General features: G+C 34.4%; 1 protein-coding gene across 1 annotated transcript; it reads right to left on the minus strand.

Moving 5' to 3' along the window:
• Positions 1 to 21629: 21629 nt before the first annotated feature.
• Positions 21630 to 24056, minus strand: LOC143535504 (protein FAR-RED IMPAIRED RESPONSE 1-like). The gene is made up of 7 exons (XM_077029732.1): positions 24038 to 24056; positions 23526 to 23684; positions 23156 to 23315; positions 22891 to 23049; positions 22555 to 22813; positions 21811 to 22377; positions 21630 to 21719 (listed from the first exon to the last, which is right to left on the minus strand). The coding sequence occupies exons 1-7, from the start codon at positions 24054 to 24056 to the stop codon at positions 21630 to 21632; spliced, it is 1413 nt and encodes a 470-aa protein (XP_076885847.1).
• Positions 24057 to 24479: the final 423 nt, after the last annotated feature.

The following is a 24479-nucleotide window of genomic DNA, read 5'->3' on the forward strand; positions in this document are numbered from 1 at the left end:
TTTTTTTTTATTTGCTAATCATGTGCTATGTTTCTTCTTCAAGAAGAAACGTCAATTATCTCTATCCTTTGTATAATATCTTATGTTTCTTAATAATGAAGAAATAATATGCTAACTATATTCTCATTTATTAGAAATTCCATTTTTCTTTCTTTTTAAAGAAATTTTATTTTAACTTAATCTTTGTATTTATAATTCTTTGATCAAGGTCTAGGATATACCCCTGACTAGGGTTTTAGCCATATAATAATATAATAATAACTTAGGCAGAACCCCTACCATACGCGGGTATAAGGAGTTTATATGCCTAATCTTGTACGAGCAGCACTCCTACTCTATGTCGCGTACTAAGACTTTAATTGGCAGAACTTCGAAGCTTGGCATGCATTACGAGTTCGTCACACATTATGAGGTCGTCACGCAAAATGAGGTGCGCCGGTCGTCGGGATTTGTTGGCACGAACTTTGAGGTGTCGTCGGTATATGGCACGGTCTACGAGGTGATGATTATCGGATCGAGGGCACGGAAACCGAGGTAGAGAGAAAAAGTGATTCTATATATATATATATAGAGGTTTTTGATGTGAAGAGAAATGAGCCATGAACCACCTATTTATAGCTGAAAATCGGTCCCATCGCGATACGCGATGGACCCTTTTTCATGGTCATCGCGTATCGCGATGTCTCATGTTACTCAGAAACTGCCACGTGTCGCCACATGGACTGACACATCTGCCACATGTTTCCACGTGTCCTGCCACGTCTTCCACGTGTCATCCGGATGTGACACGTGTTGATGCGTCATCACAGACCATCATTTAACGCGACGCCTCCTTGGCCATGTTCATCGCGTATCGCGATGGGTTAATAAGTCAGTATTTTTATTTTTAAATCCTTTTACTTTTACTAACTTGTCATATTTGGATTGAAATTTTAGGGATGTTACATAGTGATAGATTCTATTTTGATAGGATCCACATGAATACCTTCATGCTTAATTAGTTGGCCTAGAAATTGTTCTTCTTATAACCAAAATTCACACTTTGAGAATTTAGTATACAACTTCTCTTTTCTCGATAGTTTTGAGAGCATATGATGATGTTTTACATACATCACTACTTTTGGAATAAATAAGTATATCGTCTATAAAAACGATCAATAATTTATACAAATACGGTTTAAAAATCCGATTCATCATATCCATGAATGCAGCTGGCGCAATCATTAGACCAAATGGCATAACTGTAAACTCATAGTTACTATATCTAGTTCTGAAAGCAGCCTTAGGAAGGTCTTCATCATGTACCTTTAATTGATGGTATCCTGAGCATAAATCTATTTTATAAAAAAATATCGAGCTCATTGAAATTGATCAAATAGATCATTAATTCTCGTTAACGGATATTGATTCTTAATTGTGACCTCATTCAATTCTCCATAATCAATACACATATGCATCGACCCATATTTCTTTTTAACAAACAACACTGGTGCTCCCAGGGTGATGAACTTGGTCGCATGAAGCCTTTTTCTAACAATTCGTCTAATTGCCTTTTCAAATCTAACATTTCTGTTGGCTCTAATCGATATGGAGCCTTAGCAACTAGCATTGTTCCAGGTGTCACATGAATTCTAAATTCTACTTCACGATCAAGCAGTTGTCCAGGTAGATCTTCTAGAAAGACGTCAGAATATTCCGATGCTACCGAAATTTCCTTTAGCTCTTTTTCTTTGGTACTAATGATTACAAAAATCATATACACTACGACTTGCTTTCTTAGGTACTTTGTCGCTTTCACTACTGATATGAACTTTGTCGGTTAGAAGCGTTGTCTCCTTAAATTGTAATAATCTCTCATGTTGGCATTCGAATTTCAATAGAATTCTTATTAAATAGGATTCTAGCATGATTGGTTGCTAACAAGTTCATTCCTAATGTGAAATAGAATCCAGCCAGATTCATGTGAAGTAAATTTGCTTTATACTTGTGGCTTCGTAATTCTATATTTTCTCCTTGAAATATACTTCTCAAATATGAGTGAAATTCCCATCAGTTGTTTCTACTGTGCAGACCTGATTAAATTTGTTTAAAGGTTGATTTAGGGCTTGGAAAAAGGTTGCATTTATAAAAATCCGATTTACTCCGGAATCATATAGTACTTTTGCATAAAGGTCGTTAATTAGAAACGTACCCGCAATGACGTCCGAAATTATTACTTCTTCTTGCGCAGTAAGCTGAAAAGGCTCGTGCATTCTTCTTAGGTCCATCTTCATTCTTTGCTTTATTGTTAGGAACCTTTATCAGCTTTGGGCATTCTAGACGGATGTGGGTAGATTCTCTGCAGTTGTAGCAAACATGGGTTTATTTTCTTCTACATTCTTCATTCGTATGACCAGCCATTTTTCAATAATTGCAATACTTAGTTTTCTTAAAAGCACATCTCTCTGAATGCCTCTTTCTGCAGATTTTACAAAAAGGCTGAGATAAGATTGACCTAGTCCTTTCTTTCGAAACTCTTGGGTAATTTTCTAGAACTAGATCCTTGTTATTTTTCACTTCCTTTGTTCGGACTAATCCGGTTGTCATGGTATTGGCTAGCTCAACGATTTCTTCAATAATCAGAGGTCTAGCCGACTTTACTAGATCACGAATTTCACTTACTAATCCCCAAATATAGCGAGAAATTAAAACTGATTTTGGCGAAGCCAGAGCCAGTACCATTCTTGCATATTCGAAGAATTTTGTCTTATACTCACAACAATTCACACCATCCATATTGTGGTTTAAGAACATAGTGGCAATTTTTTCTCATTGATGGGGAGGACAAAATTTCATTCTACTATTTCTTTGAATTCTCTCCAGGTCATAGTACGAACTATGTCACTTCCCTTCGCTTGAAGAATCGTGCTCCACCATTCTAATGCTTCATTGCTAAAGAGGTTAGAAGCATACAATATCTTATCTTCTTCAGCACATTTACTGATTCATATGACAACTTTTGTCTTTTCTAACTAACGCAGTGCTGAAATAGATCATTCCTTTCTAGAGAATTTTGTTGGCTTACAGGCCAAGAAATACTTGTAAGTACAACCATAAACTTTCGACTTTATGTGTAATAGATTTTTACATGATATCATATTTTCAATGGTGTTCATATTCAGAGAATTTACTTGACTGGAATTTTCATGTTTGTGGTCATTTTCACGATTGTTTTGGTTAGAGGGAATTGCATTCGACATCTGAATTGCAAACAAGAAGGGAAATAATAATATTGTAATTAATTACTAGAGTAAGCAAGCTATTAATAACCCATAGGCACATAATATGTCAAAATCGTCGATCATTGCGACATTTACTCTTTATATATATATATATATATATATATATATATGCATCACTGTAATTTACATCTAATATACACTACACAAAGTATTTTACAAGAAAGAAATTACGATAATGAACATAGATATATATCATATTATGGGTTCAGGCCGTCAGAGGTATCTCGATCATAGTACTTCCAGGTAAGATTCTCCTCAATGTCTCTTTGTTGTGTTCTACGGTGTCATGGTGGGTAGTTGGATGTTCTGACTTGAAATGGTGTGTACGGATTGGTCATCATTGTGTGAAATCTGCCAATTGTTCATCCACCATTTCCCTAGTTGGGCTTGGTTTATGAGTTCATCAGTGGGGGGGGGGGGTGTTTTCCTGTGTTTGAGGTGGTATGGTCGGGTTGATCAAGGTTCCTGCATTGTTATCGACAACTATGGGTTGAAATATTTCACAATCGTCTAAGACTCTACTTAGCCTGTCCCCAAATGGTATCTCTAAAGTCGTCTGCGGTTGAAATGATTGGGATTTTGAATGTGGTTCTGGTTGTGGTGTTGTGACTACCATCATTCTTTCTCTATTTCCTCTTCCCAATCCTCTCTGCCAATCCGGCGGAGGAAACCAACAAAATTGATTGTGGCAATTGGCTGCAATGGAGTGAAGGATTCCTCCGCCGGCTTCTTTTCTTGTGCTTGAATATCCTGGAGCTCCCTCATAACGTAATTGTTGGTTTCCCTCTAAGTCTCCATGTGCTCCTTCTTCTACATTAAAAATCAAGTACATCATTCTTAAACATGATCAATATGTCTTGTGTTGGAAGACCCTGATCCTAGAGTCGACACGCCGATAGAAGCCTTGTAGAATGAGGCATGCCACTTGAGCCTCCGACTCCCGAGATGTAGATGTCGGTGTTGGTCGTCTTCCTCTGAACAACATGTGGAGGAGGAAGTAGTTGAGAGACTCCATAAACTACGAACGACATGGAGTAAGAAACAACGTTGGATTGAGAAGCCATTTTTTAGTAGAGTTTGTAAGGTAATGATTTAAAACGAAATTAAGGGTGGATGTGAAGATGAAAAACACCACTTGACACACGGTGGGCATCAAAAGGTTTGGTCAAAAATTACCGAAGCAATAATTGAACAAATTCGTTAAGTGAGGTAGCGTGTTCTTCAAATATACTATAAGTAAATTAGGTAAAAGTAAAAGGGTGACAAGCGATGCAGCGAGGAAAAGCCTTAGATCCTGGTGAGGGTCCTCGGAAAAAACCTCGAGAAGGGAAAATTATCCCCTGCCTCATTTATTAATAGCGAAAAGGTGATTGCAGCTTGAGAACTGGTTGCAAACGACGTCTATGGTACATAGAGTAGTGTAGTGGGCGAATACAGTGTGTCCTATATCGTTTGCAAAGGCCTCATTATATAGGGAAAAAATATCTAAGTCCTATAAATCCGGAAACCCTAGTTACTTGTAATCGTAATAATACTTATTCTTCTATCAACGTGTTCTTCAACTGGTTCTCCAAAATTTAGGTGAGAAATAGTCATTCTAGCCGTTGTAAACTATTATAGACTTGAGTAGCCTGCAAATAAAAATAAATACAACTTAGAGTCGGTTTGTTCAGGACACTAAAATGACAGAAATTCCATTTACCAGAAAATTTATAATAAAAATCACTATCAAGCAAAATGACTCCTAACAATGACATGTTAATAAAGCAACAAAATAGACCAAAAAAAAGAAAAAAATAAGAACATCCAAAATACAATGAGCCGCTCACGAAGTGCAAGCTTAATTCCTTATTGGTTATTATTATATCAATTCTACCAACTATTAATGATTGTTACATGTCACACAAGATTCCTCTATACATTAAAATCCACCGAGAATCTACGTGTCCAAACTCTTGGTTAAGGTAGAGTCAAAGTTAACTAACAAGTTCAAATCACTTATATGATTTGTCTAACCTAGATACCTTAAACATTAAATTATTTTAAATATCAACTATTAAATTCTTAAACTCACTTAAAACTTTATAAAATGAATTTTGTTCTAGCGATAAAGTTGTATACCTAACAACCACAAAGTTATGGATTATAGTCTTACTTAAAACACGTGATGAAATAAGTGAACTCACAATTAGTTATTCAAAAAAGGAAAAGAGTAAGAGAATGCTATAGAGCTCACTCAATTGCAAATAATTACTTATAGGGAAAATTCCTAAATAACTCATTTATAGAATGTGTTTCCAAGTTTATCTCCTCTAATTCTATTTCTAACTTTGTCCCTTTGGTATCTCACCGCCGACGACATGATAGCGAACACCAACGATGCGTTACTGAAACAAATAGGATAACGACACGTGGCCGGAATAGGTCGTCGACGATGTGTTATTCGGCCCATTTAATCATAGACGATGTGATCTTGTTAACGACAGGCTGCCATACCTGACACCCGTGTTCACATCGCAGGTGACGACCTGCCGGATCTCATGGTCGGCGACTTGTTGGGTATAACATAGGGTTGAAGATGCGTTAAGTTGCTAACGTATGGTAGCAACGATGCGTTATCACTAACGCATCATGGAGCCCGTGCTTTAGCGGATAACGCATCGTTGCTACCCTACGCTAATATTTAAAGCATGGGTTCCACGATGCGTTAGTGGATAACGCATCGCTGCCACCCTACGTAGGGTTGACGACACGTTAATGTTTAAAGTAGGGGTTCCACGATGCGTTAGTAGATAACTCATCGCTGCTACCCACGATAGCTACATAACGCCTCGTCAACCCTATATTATACCCAACAAGCCGCCGGTCATGAGATCCGGCAGGTCGTCGCCGGCAATGTGAACACGGGTGTCAGGTACGGAAGCCCGCCGTTTACGTCGTTAACAAGAACAAATCGTCTATGATTAAATTGGCCGAAGAACACATCGTCGACGACCTATTCCGGCCAGATTCTGGCCATGTGTCGTTATCCTTTTTGTTTCGGTAACGCATCGTCGGTATTCGCTATCATGTCTTCGGCGACGAGATACCAAAGAGACAAAGTTGAAAACTTAAATTAGAAGGGATAAACTTGAAAACACATTCTAGAAATGAACCATTCTAAGAATTTTCACTTACTTATAAGGCCATTAGTATTGGTTGACTTCATTATGTCTTTTCTTTTTCATGTCACATCTTTGCATGTAAGTATTTGGACTTTGTCTAATTTTACTCCTAGTAGTTTATTTAAAGCCCATTGTAATGATTATATATTTTTTTAAATAGTTCAATAACCAAATAAAAACTAAAAATAAAGAAAAGATATGATTGGTTCTTAAATTAAATAAAAAGCTTGAAAAAGAAATGTTCATAAGAAACGTCGTTCTCCCAATGACAACAACATGGGCAACTCCCCTCCTATAAACGTAATGATGTTGCAACGTTTTTGAGTATCACATGGGGGGCTACGCCCCACTGCACCTCTAACCACATGGATATAATAATGAATTATAGTCTCAACTTTCATGTATTGACTATTTCTTTATTTGTGAGGTTTAGGTTATGTTCAATTATGTTAATTAGTCTCTCTATATATTTATATACACCCAAGGGGAAACCTTTGATTAGCAAGAAATGGTAATTTGGTCCATCAACAATTACCTAACTAATATAATAATTAAGGTGTAATTAATTAACTTTGATCTTATTATATAATATAAATGATTATATAGGCCATTCATAAATATATATATCCATATATTTATTCTTAAACATTATATTGATAAATGATTGGCTCTGTAATATGTATTATTTAGTTTAAGTTACTAATTCTTAGCAATGATTATAGTCCAACCAATATATATTTTTCTGTATTTTTTTCCCTTCACCATTGAGATGAAATGAATGTGTGTTATGTCACCTTGATGGTGAACAATGATGATGGGTGCAAAAATGAGAGGTAGGGGACCTATTGAAAATCGAGAGGGTGTGGTACACTCATATCATATGGTTTAGGCATAAAGGAACCACAAACACTCGTGAACCCAATCAAACAATGGTGTCACTTTCTTGAAAAAGATAACCCCATTAAAACTAACCCCCACCTTCTACTATTCCTTTGGTTTTGTTTCATTAAAAAAATTATCAAAAATAATATTATTCAATGACAACCATCAACGATGATTGATTCGGTAGATATGTTACTTAAGAGTTAAAAAGACGATAAATATTGATTAGTTACTTATATATGTATAAATACATGTAGAGGGCAAGGCTGAAATTTATGACACGACTTGTTAACTTGTCATGACTCGACACAAAGCTAAAAATGTTTAAGCTATAAATGGGTGGACATATTAATGACATGATTAAAAAGATGTTTAAGCTAGCTTAACCCATTTAACCTGTTTATAATTAACCGTGTTACAACTTACAAGGAGAGAGATGTGCATGGCACCTTTAAAATCTACTTGTCAAAAACAAGGTCGATTTATAATCACTTGACCTCACTGCTAATTGCCTAATTACTTATTGGTTCTCATTTATATTTATTCATATGCACGCTCAATACATATATTTATGCATAAGACATAATTTCATATATATACTCTTACAAACTTATTAAATGTCACACACACGTGCATGTACCCTTTTTGAATGATTTTTTAAACTTTTGACAATTTTATATTCATATATATATATATATATATATATACACTAGTTTTTATCCTCGTATTACGGAGTTGTTTTACATGTAGCAAAGATGAGGATGCTAAGGTGGATGTGTGGACACACAAGTTAGACCGAATAAGAAATGAGGTTTTTAGAGAAAGGTTAGGGGTAGGTAGAATATCAGATAAGATAAAAGAGAGGAAATTGGGATGGTTTGGGCATGCGAAGAGGAGGGAGGAGACAACAACAGTTAGAGTAGTATAAACCCTCACTACAGAGGAAAGGAGGAGTAGAAGAATACCTAAACTCACTTGGGATGATAGGATTTTATAGGATTTAGTAGAATTACACATCTCTGAGCACATGGTCCTGGATAGGAGCTCGTGGAGACATAGAATTAGAGTTGATGAACTTTAGGCAGGGTTATATTTTTTGCTAGACTTTGTTTGTTATTCTACACATACACACACACTCACACATCTTGGGTGTATGGTAGTCTTTCAATCATGTGCTTTATAAAACCATCACTACTAACATACGACAGCTATATATTTGTATGCTATGCTTTTTTATACAAGTCTTGATGAGAGCTGGTGGTCTCATTGGAAGCACATCTTTATCCTTCTGGATAAAGGTATGGTTTGCCTAGATCTTACTCTCTCTAAACCCTACCAATAGCTTTGCTATTAGTGGGAAACTGGGGAACACCCTTCTGAACCCTTAATTATTTCCTCACATCCTTATGATACATCCTCAATCACCAACATCGCATCATTTTTGTAAAAAAAAAACCCAAAAAAATAATTATAAAAATTATAAAAACAAAAAATAAGAAAAAAAACAAAAAAAAAATTGTTTATCTAGCATCCCCCGTTAAAAAAAAACTCATTTTAGCCTTCGGGTTTATTTTAGCTTTTAAGACGTTTAGGTTTTTGTTAGCTTTGGGGGGGGGGGGGGGGCAAAATAACACTTTTCCTTAACATTTTACACGTAAAACAACAAATCTCATTAATATTTTACATGTAAAACTAGAGATGAGCGTTTTCGGTACCAATTTAGTACCATCGGGACCCGATCAGTACCAAGTTTTAAGTTTTCGATATCAGTACGGTATCGATATTTCCAGAATTTTACACGAAATACCGGTAACATTTCGGTATCGGTACCAAATATTTGGGATTTTCGGGATCGGTACCGGTACCATCCCGAGCACATCCCTATGTAAAACAAAGGTTTTTTAAGATTTTACATGTAAAAATTAATATTTATATGTAAAATAACACTTTTAATTAACACTTTGATCGTAAAACAATAAATTTCACTAACATTTTTACATGTAAAATAACAGTTATTTTAAGACTTTACATGTAAAATAACACTTTTATAAACGCTTTACACGTAAAACAACAAATCTTATTAAGATTTTACATGTAAAATAGCACTTTTCATTACTATTTTACACGTAAAAACAACAAATCTCATTAATATTTTACATGTAAAACAACAATTCTCTATAACTTAACATGTAAAACAATACGGTTCGTTATAATTGTAATGTAAATTCAATAATTATGTGTGTGTGTGTGTGTGTGTATGTGTAGAGAGAGAGCAAGGTTATAATAAGAAGTAGATTTTTTCTAATAACTGTAGAAAGTGTGTTTTCACCATTAGATCTAATAAAACACACCGCACAATAAACACACATTCCACACTTTTCATATCCACATTCAGATCAACATATCTAACGCACCAAATTACTTCTTACACTTTTTAGACACACTCCAATTCTTATTAAAATCCCACCCCATACATATTAAAACCAATCTACGTTTATCTCACGGAATTTAATGTTCGTCAACATTAACAACTTATGTTCTTACGCGTGTAAAAAACAATACGAGTTTCAATGTGGTGGTTATAATTTATTTATTCTTTTTTCTTTTCCTATGGTCTTTCTATCGTCACGTGTACAAGAAAAGCCCCCCCCCCCCCCCCAACGTAAACAAATCTAACCCAGAACCCGAAAACCTAAGCCGTCTTAAAAACCTATCCCTAAAAGCTAAATTAAACACGAAGGCTAAACCGAGATTTTTTTTTTGGAACATGGATGCTAGATAAACATTTTCGTTTTCATACTTTTTTTATTTTTTCGTTTTTGTTTTGGATTTATAATCTACTTTTTTTGGAGTTCCTCAATGAACTCTCTCTCTCTCTCTCTCTCTCTCTTTCTTTCTCTCTCTCTCTCTCTACATATATATATTGGGTTGAGATCCGGTACAAATAAGTTTAACATACTAAACATACAAATAATTAGAGTACTTATAGTTTTGAACTAGGGTAATTATGTTATAAAAAATAAAATAGTGTAATAATAATTACCATAATGTTAATATAATTACTCTAGCTATTTGTACACTTCTCACGATTTATACTATTTTATTTTTTATAATATAATTACTCTAGTATAAAACTGTAATTACTCTAGTTATTTGTATGTTTAGTATGTTAATCTTATTTTTACCGGATCCTAGCCCTATATATATATATATATATATATATATATATATATAGAGTGAGAGAGAGAGTTCATTGAGGAACTCCAAAAATACAAATCACTTTAATTTAATTTATATTTGATCCAAATCCTATATATATATATATATATATATATATATATATATATATATATATATATATATATTACTCTAGTATAAAACTATAATTACTCTAGTTATTTGTATGTTTAGTATGTTAATCTTATTTTTACCGGATCCTAGCCCAATATATATATATATATAGAGAGAGAGAGAGAAAGGGAGAGAGAGTTCATTGAGGAACTCCAAAAAATACAAATCACTTTAATTTAATTTGTATTTGATCCAAATACTATATATATATAACATATATATATATATATATATATATATATAGGGTTATGTATATATATATATATAGGGTTATGAAAAAATAAAAACCTAATTGAGGTGAGAAAACTTTAAACTCATTCTCAACCACATGATTTTAGTTGAAGTTGAATATTTTGATCCACAATTAAGTTTAATAAAAAATGTAAAGGTAAAAAAATATTTTTCTCTCTTCTGAAAATGTACGTAAAAGTTAGTAAAAAAATGTAAAAAAAAAACAGGAAAACAATTTTTGTTTTTTATTTATTGATGTTTTATGTTAAATGCAACAACATATATTATATATGTAAATAAAACAAAAAAAAAAGATGTTATATATGGTTTTCATGGGTTTTCTCAACTCAAATGAGTTTTCATTCTTTACATTGCCTATATATATAATCTAGGAAAGATGTTATATATGGTTTTCATGGGTTTTCTCAACTCAAATGAGTTTACATTCTATACATTGCCTATATATATAATCTAGGAAAGATTCCATTCACATAATATATATATATATAGAGAGAGAGAGAGAGAGCGGTTACTGTATAATAATCCCTTATTGTACAAACCGTACGCGACTAATCCAAGCGTCCGATCAAAATTTAAAACACGCGCCTCTATTCTTCAAAAAGGGTAAGATCGTCAATTAGTCTCCATTAATCTCCCTAAAATCAATCCCAAAATACCGGCGACAAAAGCGTATAGGCAATAATCAACCTCTAAATCAAACTGATACAGGCGACGAAATCTTATTCGCAATAATCAACCTATAATCAACTGAACTATACTACATTCAATCGTGTCGAAGATGGATAAACAGAAGAACCCTAGCTAAGTCATTTGCTTTGATGAAGGAACTAAGAACAAAGCACAAACAAGATAAAGTTCATATTACTGAAAAATCAGGTGTTTGTTTATCATTGTTGTAATCGTCAATTAGTTCTAGAGAGATTTTAACCGTTGTTTTCATGTGCGTTTGACAAAAATTTGTAACTGTAATAGTTTTAGGTTTTAATTTTAGGTTTTCTTGTGTGATTTATTTTTTATTACTGGTTATTACAATGTCAATTAATTTGTGATTGCAAGCGTTTGATAAGCGTTTGGGATACTAGCAACATACGGCTCTGTCTAATTAATGTGAATGTAACTATGAGCGTTTAATAAGCATGTTTGTGATGACTATACAATGGCATCTGTCTAATTAACCTTGTGTGTTTGATGAGCGTTTGACTATCGTTTAGTAACCTTGTTTGTGATGGCTGAACAACTGGCTCTGTCTAATTAACCTTGTGCGTTTGATGAGCATTTGACTAGCGTTTATTAACCTTGTTTGTGATGACCATACAACTGCATCTGTCTAATTAACCTTGTGCTTTTGATGAGAGTTTGGGTTGATTTCACCATATTGGTATACCAAGCGTTTGGAAAGCATTTGGGTTGATTTCACCATATTGGTATACCAAGTGTTTGGAAAGCTTGTTTGTGCGTTTGATGAGCGCTTGGTAAGCTTGTTTGTGATAACTTAACAACTGGTTCTGCATATAGTATTAGGCGTTTGATGATTTTTTTTGAAGTTATTTAACATCTGAGTTTTATGTGTGATCAGTTAAGAGAAAAGTTAAAACAAAACAAGTTGATACCGGAGTCAAAAAGCTTAAGACAAAACATGTTGAAGCAAACTCTGATTCGGACTTTGAAGTTCCAATCAACAAATTTTTATCAAATAAGAGGAAAGAGGTGGAAGAGAGTAGTTCAGACTCATACTTCCAAAAACCAGGGAAGAAGGTTGTTAAAGAAAAGAAGCCAGCTGAGAGGGTACAAAGGAAATCTTTTGTTGAATTTATAGACAGAAAGTTGCGGCTCAGATGTGCACCATTTTACATTGTCGATGCAGTGAGTGCAATGAGCTCTGACCAAAAAGATTGTTTAAAAGAAATGGGATTTGGTTCAATATTAAACCCGCAAATTAACCAAACTCCATCAATGTTAGGGCATTGGTTGCTAATGAACTATGATCACCGGTTTAATGAATTGAACATCGGCAGTGGTGTTATTAAGATAACAGCAACAAAAGTTCATGACGTGTTGGGTATACCACTGGGTAAGATACCTGTTTTAGACAGGAGTAGACCAAGGTTGGGGGATGATGCAACTACAGATCTGTTCAAGAACCAATTCCCAACTCCAAGAATAACTATAAAGCATGTGAGAGAGAAATTGATGGCTGATCAAGGAGTTGGTGACATGTTTAGAATTAATTTTCTTGTGTTGTTAAACACATGTATAGGATTTATAACAAAATCAACTACAGTCAACCAACGATTCATCACCGCAATCGATAAAATCTCAGATATTCCAAATATGGACTGGTGCAGCTATGTAAATGAAAACCTAAATATGACAAAGGAAGAATGGAAAGATGTCAATGAACAATACAACGGTCCAATCACCTTTCTTACGATGCTTTACACACATGAGTACCAGAAGAAATATGGTCTATCTGGGTCTCCGGTCACAACACCTGCAATCAACTACATAACAACAACTCTTGCAAGGATAGAGAAATACTTGTATAATAATGGACCTCCTTTAGATGATGATTCTAAAAACAAGGAATACGCTCCTGCATATGAGAATAATGTTGAAAACGAGGAAGCTAATATTGAAACTGCAAACAAAAGATTACTTGAGCCTACAATTGATACTGCTGATGCTGGTAAAGATGATGTTGCAGCTGCTGGTGAGATTGCAGCCACCGGTGACAAGATAATTCCTGAAGCTGCTGCTGATAATACAGTTGATATTCCTTCTGCTGATAAACATGCAGAAACAGTTGGTGAGGCACCTGCTGGTGACAACGCAATACATAAGCCTAATACAGATGGTGACAACCAAAAACATGGTAACAAAAAACTTGTTATTTTTCATCTAAAAACTCTCTAATGTGTATTTCTTTTGATGATACATTAACATATGTCAGGGACAGATGTGGGGAAGTGAAACAGAATCAGATAATGTCAATCACAATGCCGAAGGAGAATTTGATGATGATGATGATACGTATTCACATTTGAGTTTACAAATGCCATTGGGAACACACACGCAAGAGCTGGTCGATTTTTTATAACCCCACTTCAGCTTTCTGGAATATCTGCTTACCTACCACCAAAAGAAACAAAGGAAGAAAAGGTGAGTCATCCATCAAATCAGAATATCTTAATTTAATTAAAAACAATATTTTCATTTTACAATCTTGGAATAAGAAAATGGATAAGAAGATGAAGAAATTTGAAATACTTTGCAAAGAAATCAATAAATTGGTTTGTGAAGGGAAGGAAAAACATCTATCAAATCCACATATCTTTGCTAGGTGTTGTGATTGGGAAGACATATTCAATCCTAATGTGGTTACCAAAACACAAGAAAGTGAAACCATGAAAAACAACACACTCCTTAATTTAGGTGAGAAAAGCAATATAATTCTTTATCAAAAAGTATATATATATATATATATATATATATATATATATATATATATATATATATATGTGTGTGTGTGTGTGTGTGTGTGTTTTTAAAAGTTCCCACTTCTTATACGGCTGCCGCAGTTGAGTCAGTTCATTCAGATGAAGTTATTGGTTCAGATGCTGTGGTTGGTGAAGAAGGAAGTTGTACAATTCCTAAAGTTTATAATCTATCAGAAGAAAATAAAAAAATATGGGGAAACTGTTGATGACGCAAGGGTTAGTGGTGCAGGGGTTGGTGATGCAGTGGTAAATACAGAGGTTGAGGAGCCCGAAAAAGGTAATAAATTACAAACTTCTTTTATTCAACTTAAAAGAATATTTTTATTTATAAAAGTATATATAAAAATTGTCATTGGTAATGAATCTCAAGTAAACAAAGATGAAGAAATTATAGTAACAGAGCTAGAAGGGATTAATAAACTTGATTCAGTTTTTTCTATAGTACTTGCATGGGCAAAAGAAGGTATTAATATGCTTAAATAATAAACTTAAACGCTTGTCAAACGCTCTGTTAATATGTTTATATTTCATATGAAAGATACACAAGTTGGATCGAAAGACGACAAGATGGAACACACTGTTGCAAAAATCCAAAAGAAGTTGAAATTCCAAAAGAAGCTGAAGGTATTAAATGCTTCTTAAACGCTTATCTATATTTTTTTACCAGTTTCATACATAAATTCTTTCTACACGCTCACACTTATTGCTTCATAGTTATCTCACTTGGAGCTAATGTGGTGCATGTTCATACAAATTCCCAAGGAGATGAAACCAAAGATGGTGTTGATCAAGCTGAAATTCCAAAATAAGATGAAGGTATTAAACGCTTCTTAAACGCTTATCTATAATTTTTTACCAGTTTCATACATAAACGCTTTCTACACGCTCACACTTATTGCTTCACAGTTATCTCACTTGGAGTTGATGTGGTGCAAGTTCATACAAATGCCCAAGAGTCTTGTGCCCTTGCATCAGAGATGATACAAGGAGGTGAAACCAAAGATGGTGTTGATCCCATAAACACTAATGCAACTCTCGAAGATATCATAGGTAAGACAGAAAAAAAATGCATTTGCTTTATAAAAACAAAAATTTAGTAATCTGCTTCAGTAACTTGAAATTGTTGTTTTTCAGTTACTAAAGTTGAAGAGAAAAACCAAGTGAAAATTTCAAAAGCTGACACTGGTATGTCACCAAGCGAAAATTTCATAACACCAACATCAACTTCAAAAATGATACCCAAAATTACATCTCCTGTATCGTTAATACAAGAAAATAAAGACAAAGAGTTGGTGAGAGAAGAAAGAAAGTGAAAGTTACCTCCTACATTGAAATCACCATATGTTTTAATGAGGTTGAACTAAACACATCAGTCACCGATGATGAAAAAACAGTTGCGGGGTATATATTTTTTTTGCCTTGACGACATATGGGAAGAGGTTTTCAAGACTACTTACACGGATTCATTTAAGGTGATTTTTGAGAGTTTTTGTCCTGGTTTATATATAACAAAAAACGCAATGGATGCATTCTGTGAACTCTTGAACTTTTGAAGAAAAGAAAAAATCTGCAAAATCACCATTTAGGTTCTTTGGTACAAGCACACTGCTGGTATGCTTTAATTATACATGTTATCTTAAAAACGCTTGTTAAACTCTTTAACATGTATTATGTATCTATGCTTATCAAACGCTTATTTGAATTCTTATGCAGAAAACTAACCATTATAATGAGGCATTTGGTCACACAAACGAACAAAGACTCAATGCGTTTACGGACAACATTGAGAAAGAGATGATGAGGTGTGATGTCAAAACAATGAAGGAAGTTGCTATTTTCTTCGTGCCAATACTACATAAAGATCACTTTTATGTGGTTGTTTTCAACCTTCAAACCGGAGTAATAGAGTTGCTTGACAACAGTGGACATCAAGAAGTACCGGCTAATAAGAAGTTTAAAACGCCTATTGACAAACAAAATGAAATCAAAAGACTTTTTGAAGAAAGATACAACAAGAATCCCCAAATCCTGGTAAACGCTCAACAAACTCTCAACAAAAATCAATTATAGAATTTGGGAAATACTTAATTGCTTTTAATGTATTTTTAGAGAACCGTCTTCTACATGTATCTTAAGAAAATCAATCACCCCATTGATGAACAAATCAAAAAGGCTCCAATCACAAGATTAAGGATGTCATGGAGAACAACAGAAAACGGGGTAGATTGTGGGATTTTTGCTATGAGACACATGGAGAAGTATGATGGGAAGAAACCGTGGACATGCAGATTTTACAGAGAATGTCCTAAGAAAGTTAATCAGCTAAAAAAGTTGAGGACAAAGTATTTGGCCAAAATCCTTCTGTCGGATATAAAAAAGAAAAGAGATAATCTAATCGAGAAGGCGCAACAATTTAGTGAAAATAACGACACCGAAATGTCCGGGGAGGAGATTGTTGAAGAACTCAAAAGAAGGCAACAACTAATTTGACTTTTTTGTCTATTTTAGTCAATGGCTTTATGTTAGAAAAAATCAGCTAACAAAAACATTGGAATATTATTATTACCACACAAAATACTACGGAGTACATGATTAAAAAAAATTACAAAACGCTCATCAAACTCTCAAACATCACCCACTTGCCTCCTACTCTAATAGTGACTTGAGAAAATCCAACTTCAATTTCATTGAATAGTTTAGCTCAAGAATTGCCTTTGATAATTCTTTGAAATGTTCTAACTCATTCTTCCTTATGTCAACCATAAACAAAACCGCAAGATCTCGGATAGCACTAGCATGCATTTTGACAAGAACAATCGTAATAACATCCCTGTAATCCATGTTATTATTAAGCATCACAAACTCATGTGTTAGCTTGTCACGGCAAACTTTGTCGGCGGCTACCTGCTCAACAATTTTCATCTTCAATGCTTCCTTGAAATACGATGAACATGATAAGGCATCCATTATAACTGATTTTGAGATGGGTGGATATAACTGTGACAAAATATAGCATATATATAGGAAAAATATCACAGACCAAATAGTACAAAAAAAGGACAACAAACAACTGTAGGTTCACGGACCAAAATAGTGTAAAAAATAATAAAAAGACAAAACGCTTGAACAACGCTCATTAATGCATGCTCACGGATGCAACATACGAACAGTGTAAGTTCATTACTATTTGCTCACGTATAATAAGCGATGTTATGAGACGCTCATTATACACTCTTGTACTCTTTCACAAGCTAAGCCATCGAATCTCGTTAAAAAGAAACTAATTTCTAATCTAGTTTTGTCAAAAACTTAAAATTACATTTATTACAACTCATCTGCCAAAATTTAAGTCCAAAGAAAAAGATTTTTGTAATGATAGCCTACATCAAATCACTTAAATTAAATTATACTATGTCAACAATCAAACAAGATTAAAAAATATATATATTACGCTTGTATCATGCTTAAAAAATAGTAAATACAATTTGTGTGATGATCATAGCCTACATCAAATTAAATGACACTGAATAAATAAACTCTATCTCACCTACCCACAATTAGTAGACATCCAAATTATGTCTATATATTTCACATCCATTGTTAATCATATCACACAAAAAAACTCAAAAAACAAACAAAAAAATGTTTTCAAGTGATAAAGCCGTGAAAAGCATGGTGAATGCCAAGCTTGATCTTGAGAAAGAAAAGGACGAGAAGTTTCTCAACGCCCTTAAACAATCACAGGCCTACGTGCTTCAACAGAAATCAAAAACTCTTGATGCATACAATGAACTCATGGAGCTACCAGACAGTGAGTTCAAGGCACAGACTGCTGAGTTCCTTAAGCAACAGATTACATGCTACGACTCCGTGTATGGTACTTTGGTTGACACGATTTCAAATTTTTCAGCCAACATGGAGTTCAAGGGAGATTGGCGTGAGAAGATCAAGAAACATGGAGCGGTGGGGGTTAATGGGGTTTGGGTTGATGGGGGTTGACGGGGTCTGATGGGGTGTAACCCCATGTATTAAAAAAATAAATAAATAAAATTTTTATCTTTTGTCATACGCTTGTCATACGCTTGTTATAAGTTTGTGAAACGCTTGTGTAAAAAAAGGTAACTACATAACACACAATCTAAAACACAAAAAACTAACTCTTTGTATCTAAAACAATCATCTACGAATTCATTGTTGCGGTTGCTGCTGCTTTACAAGTTCTGCTGTTGTGGCCAGGTAGGTGACACTCCCTATAACCGTTCCCAGAGAGACTAATGGCTATCTCTTTCTTTGATTTAATTATTTTGTGCGAGCCACGACCCTTGTTTCTTATTCCAGTAGGTACACGAACGGCAACTTTTGATGGCTATTCAAAACCTAAAACAACAGCAAATCTATCCCTTTTAGATGGACGTACCCTTTCATACCGAGTTAGGTCTGCTTTTTCAATCATTAAATTCATCTCATCTCTGACTTTAATTTATTCATCAATATCTGCAACATAACTATTGATAAGGTATTCACCAGCATACTTTATTTCTCTTGAAATTTCTTTTATCTTCATGTTCTGATCATTACCAAACTCTGACATTGGAACTGTTCTGATATTCACCGCAGCCTCTTTCCTTCATCGATCATGTAACATCCCGAAAATTCTAGAATAATATTTAATGTTATACCTGCGTCGGGTGAATTATTTGAGTTAGTGGGATAATGATAATAATATGATAATAAAGCTTAAGGGGTAGCGCGCTTGGTTAATAGAATTAAAGATGGACCAAAAAGGAAAGATGGGCCTTAGGTCCATGGTATTAAGGGAGTATAAAACCCCTTAAACCCTAATCCTTTCCATTTTTATCTCTACACCATATAGCCTACACCTTGATAACACACACAAACATTATCCTATAACCCGAGCCAAGATTCGAAGGTGGAAACCAAAACCCGTTAATGCTAGATCGTTGTGACGAACCAAAAACAACATAAAGACTAGACCGTGTTCATTAAACCGACTCGTTTAAGGTACGTTTATGTTTAGAAATCGTTCATTTAGACTCGAATTCGTTTGGAAATCTCATATCTGATCTAGTATGATAAAAACGAATCCAACGAATCTAAACTTACTGAAATTGATTAACGTTTAATAGGTTAATGGTTAACCTAAATAAACCCGTACTATAGATGCTTAAATCGCACCCTACAAACATGAATATTTGGATGATTGGACCCTTGGGGTTTGTAGGTGTTGCATAGAAGATTCCGACGGTACCTAAATCATGCTATTTCGTTAAGAAATGAAGATTTAATTGAAGATCAGAGATAGATTGACTGTTTATGTTCTTATCAATTTTGACTTTGACCTCTGAGTCAAAGTCTGGATGAAAACATAGATGATTCGTTGTGATTGACCAATTCGTTACGCGTTTATAACGAATGAGACCCAATTCGTGAGACTTGATAACGAATGAGCTCTTATTTTGTTATATATCCATTCATTAGATAAGATAACGAATCTGGTAATTCGTTATATGCTCATTCGCTATACTAAGGTAACGAATCAGATGATGTTCAGATAACGAATTAGCATAACGAATCAAGTAACGAATCATGTGATTCGTTACTTGCTAATTCATTATGTGAGGATAACGAACCAAACGGCTAATCATGTTGTGATGAGTTAACGAACCAGAATAGCGAATTAGACCACGAATCAGGCCCCTCGACCCCAGCCAGGGGCTCTGCCCCTTGGACCCTGCTAGGGGCTGCCGCCCCTAGACCCCGCTGCCAGGGGCGCTGCCCCCCAGACCCCCATTCGTTGAGGGTAATAATTAAACTAGAAACGCGATATGGAGAGTGATAGTAATCGATGCGTGTAATTGTTATACAGTTAGTCGTGCACAGCCAAAGAAAGGAGTAACCATTAACGGAAGAAGCAACCGAGTTCAGGTGAGTCTCTAGCCCCATTCATTGTTATGCTTTCGGGACTGTGTGCATACTCGATGTGATAGTTAATACACTTACCCTAATTGGTAAGTGTATGCCATGTATGATAATATGATATCTATATATGTCTTGAATGAGAATGAAAGCTTGTCGGTACGTGAACGATCTTCGGATATTGCACGTACTGTCAGGTTAATAAAATAGATATGAATATTGTATGTAATGTAAAGATGACCGCTTGTCGGTACGTGAACGATCTTCAGATATTGCACGTACTATCAGGTTATAAATATAGATTCGAATATTGTATGTAACGTAAAGATGATTGCTTGTCGGTACGTGAACGATCTTCGGATATTGCACGTACTATCAGGTTATAAATATAGATTCGAATACTGTATGTAATGTAAAGATGATTGCTTGTCGGTACGTGGACGATCTTCGGATATTGCATGTATTGCCAAGAATAGTGATTGTCTCCTTATATGGATATTAAAAAGTAAATTATGTACCAAATTCCTTCTACAGATAATATATAGAGTGTTCCTTTAATGGAAAGTATAGTGTTCCTTTAATGGAAAGCATAGTGTTCCTTTAATGGAAAGTATAGCGTTCCTTTAATGGAAAGCATAGTGTTCCTTTAATGGAAATGATAGTGTTCCTTCTATGGAAATATATATAGGATGTTCCTTTTATGGAAGTATATAGTTCATCCTTCTATGGAGAATTTATACAGAGCGTCCTTCTATGGAATATATATATATATATATATATATATATAGCATGGGCAATAGCCATGGTTCTTTTAATAGATATTATGTGACGTTCCTCTTATGGATATTTATACATGGTTAAGATATGTATGTATGTAAGACGTGTGTATGTATTGTATGTCACCTGATTAACTAGAACTCACTCAGCGTAGCTGGCATTTAGTATGCACGCAGATGAATATGATCAAAGAGCTAGCATGAGGTTGGCACATGGCACGGATTGAGCGGCTGGCATCTGAAGATGAAAGAAATGGTGTTTTAAATATGATGTTTATTATCATGGTTTTAAAGAAAAGATTTAATGTTTTGTAATGAATGATTTAAGTTAACGTTTCCGCGAAAGTTTTAATAAACTCTGATTTGTAAGAACTGTGTTTATAAGTAAATCCAAAGTCCAAAGTAGGGCTACCGGGAACGGGGCCTTACAAATCATTTATATATCTTTTAGGGAATTTCTTGACTTGATACATATTCATGAAGTAGAAACTATGCCGACACAACAAACCATATTGTTCGAATCTTTTGCAGGAGCATGTTGCAATAGACTCTAAAATCACCGTCCTTCTTAAACACAACCTAAAAAAAGTAAAACGCTTATTAAACGCTTGTTAATTAACTTAAACTTAAACAACTTTAAACTAAATGCTTAATAAACGCTAATAATTACATCCAAAAAACCTGGAACATACGCATTAAAATCAATTATTTTACACCTCAAAAACCCTCCTTCTTCTTCACAAGAACTAAATTGTGAAACACCAACAAAAATTTTCTTCATTTCATCTTGAAGATCATTAAATATAGCTCTTGTATATATCCTAACCGCTTCCCTTTCAAGATAACTTCTGGTTTCTAACTGCGGGTACGCGTACCTACTATCATGATCACACCTTCTGCCATTGTATATCTGTATCTCCATACAAAATTCAAAATGGTTGAAAAACTCAACTAATGTTAATTGAGAATTTGAAGCTTTTTCAAAAAAATGGTTTTCGCTCTCTGATCTTGATGTTGTACGCATCAATCCTGACAAAAGTTCATCTCTATAAAAAGCAGGTATCCAGTCAAATCTAATTTCATACATATCAATAAGCCATTTATTCTTGTCAAGCTCAAACTCAACCATTATAGCCTGCCATTTTTCCTCAAATTCTAAAGGACTAATTGAATCGGTCCACTCAATGTTACATAGCCTTCTCTTAAAATCTTCGTTGTTACATAAATCAGCCCGCACCTGATACAAAAAAAAACATGTTTAAACGCTTGTGTAAACGCTCGTTGTCACAATATATAATCATGTCATGCTCATAAAACGCTCACATATTAAACATCAAAAGAAAATGACTATTGCCATTAAACGCTTGTCAAACGCTCATTATTCAAACTGCCTAAAACACATTAAGAAAGTTACCTTTTCAGCAACTTTCTTCATGATATGCCACATACATAACCTATGCCTTGTATTTGGAAACACAGCTGCAATAACTTGCTTCATAGCAGGGTCTTGATCAGTAACAACAACCTTCGGTGCATGACCAAACGAATTAAGTAACATTTGCAATAACCATGTGTACGATTCAATAGTTTCAGAAGCTAGTAATCCAGCACCGACAGTAACACTATGACAATGGTTATCAATTGCCGTAAACAGGACAAAAACAATCGTGTACCTGTACATAGAAAATCATATAAAATACACACAAAAACATATACATACAGACAAGCCTATGCATACACACAAACTTACTTGTTATTCTTAAAGGTAACATCAAAAGATATAATATCCCCAAATGCAAGATAATTACTCTTTGAAGTCTCATCAGCCAAAAACATACGAATTAACTCACGATCATCATTGACATCATATACAAAAGAATAATCGGATGAAAATGTTTTCTTCGCACCTCTGAACAATCATCTTAGCATCATACTCTCCAATATAACAATTCAAACCATGTTTAAAATTCTTACAATCATCTTTAGTTGCACCTACCTTTTCAAACCCACCGTACTGAGTTCTCATAAGGTTAAACGCTTTAACAAGTCCCAAGTTCATATTAGAAAGCTCATAAATAGCTTCCTCTTGGACATGTGTTAACTTCTTCGTAGAACGAACAAATTGCATATCAGAATCTGCAACCATTCTATGATTATGGCCTTCAACAAAATCATCTACCTCAAAAAAACCACCGCAATAGATTTCAACTGTATATGTGCTCTACAACCACATCTAACTGTCGGCCTCTTCCTCCTTTTGTAATATGGCTTGCTAGATTCATTACAATCACCTTCTGAATCATACATTTTAGTTGGCTTGTGACCTTCTTTACAACATGTAAAGTACTTGTTCTTTAGTACACCACCATGCACGTTAAAATCCACCTTTACAAGCCCCAAATCCAGCTTTTTTAGCATATTCACAATAAAAATCAAATGCTTGATCAATTGACGAAAACATCATTCCTTTAACAGGTCTGTATGAAGAAGCAAGTTCAGGAATGATATCAACCCCTTGACCTTCAACCAAAACACTTGAATCATCTACACAATACATCAAAAAAAATTATAATCCAAACACGCTCAAAAATTATAATCAAACCATTTTAACAATCCTAAGTAACACGCTCATAAGACGCTCATATTATACAACATTATAATCAGCTCATAATCAGATATAGTACACGCTCATGATACGTTCGTATTATGAAACATCAAAAATCAAAGATAGTCCTAATATGAACACGCTCGTAACACGCTCACAAAACTATACTAATCAATTATCATGCGATTCTCATGAAGAACTAGCATACAGATTTACTGCCCCCCCCCCCCCTCCCGATTATAAACATAGTATACATCTACAGTTGGTTAATTCAAACACAACAAAAACTTACATTCGCTATCGTCTTCCATTTCAAACACCTAAAATCACAAAAATCGCTTGAAAAACTGATTCGTGTACTCAAGAGAGCTCAATTGATAGTTTTTGGTACAAAAATTGTTTCGTAAAATAAGAAATTGATTTTGATTAAGTTAAATATCAGGATCGTAACCGTTTATACGCAAATTACCAAATTTAAATGACGAATCAAAAAGAAAATCGTACCCTTCTCGCTTAAAAATACACGGGATCTCCTCAACCGCTTTCAACTGAATGATAAGTGTAGATCGAATCTTGCTGTTGTCGCGTACGGTTTTGTACGATAGGGATTAGCGTATTCCATCTTCTCTCTCTCTCTCTCTCTCTCTCTCTCTATATATATATATATATATATATATATATATATATATATATATATATATCACCACCTTGGAAAGATTCCATTCACACAAGCT

This window comes from Bidens hawaiensis, unplaced genomic scaffold (genome assembly GCF_021521415.1).
Source record: "Bidens hawaiensis isolate Kalapana, Puna unplaced genomic scaffold, B.hawaiensis_p1.1 tig00010545_1, whole genome shotgun sequence".
In the NCBI taxonomy this organism is placed as follows: Eukaryota; Viridiplantae; Streptophyta; class Magnoliopsida; order Asterales; family Asteraceae; genus Bidens; species Bidens hawaiensis.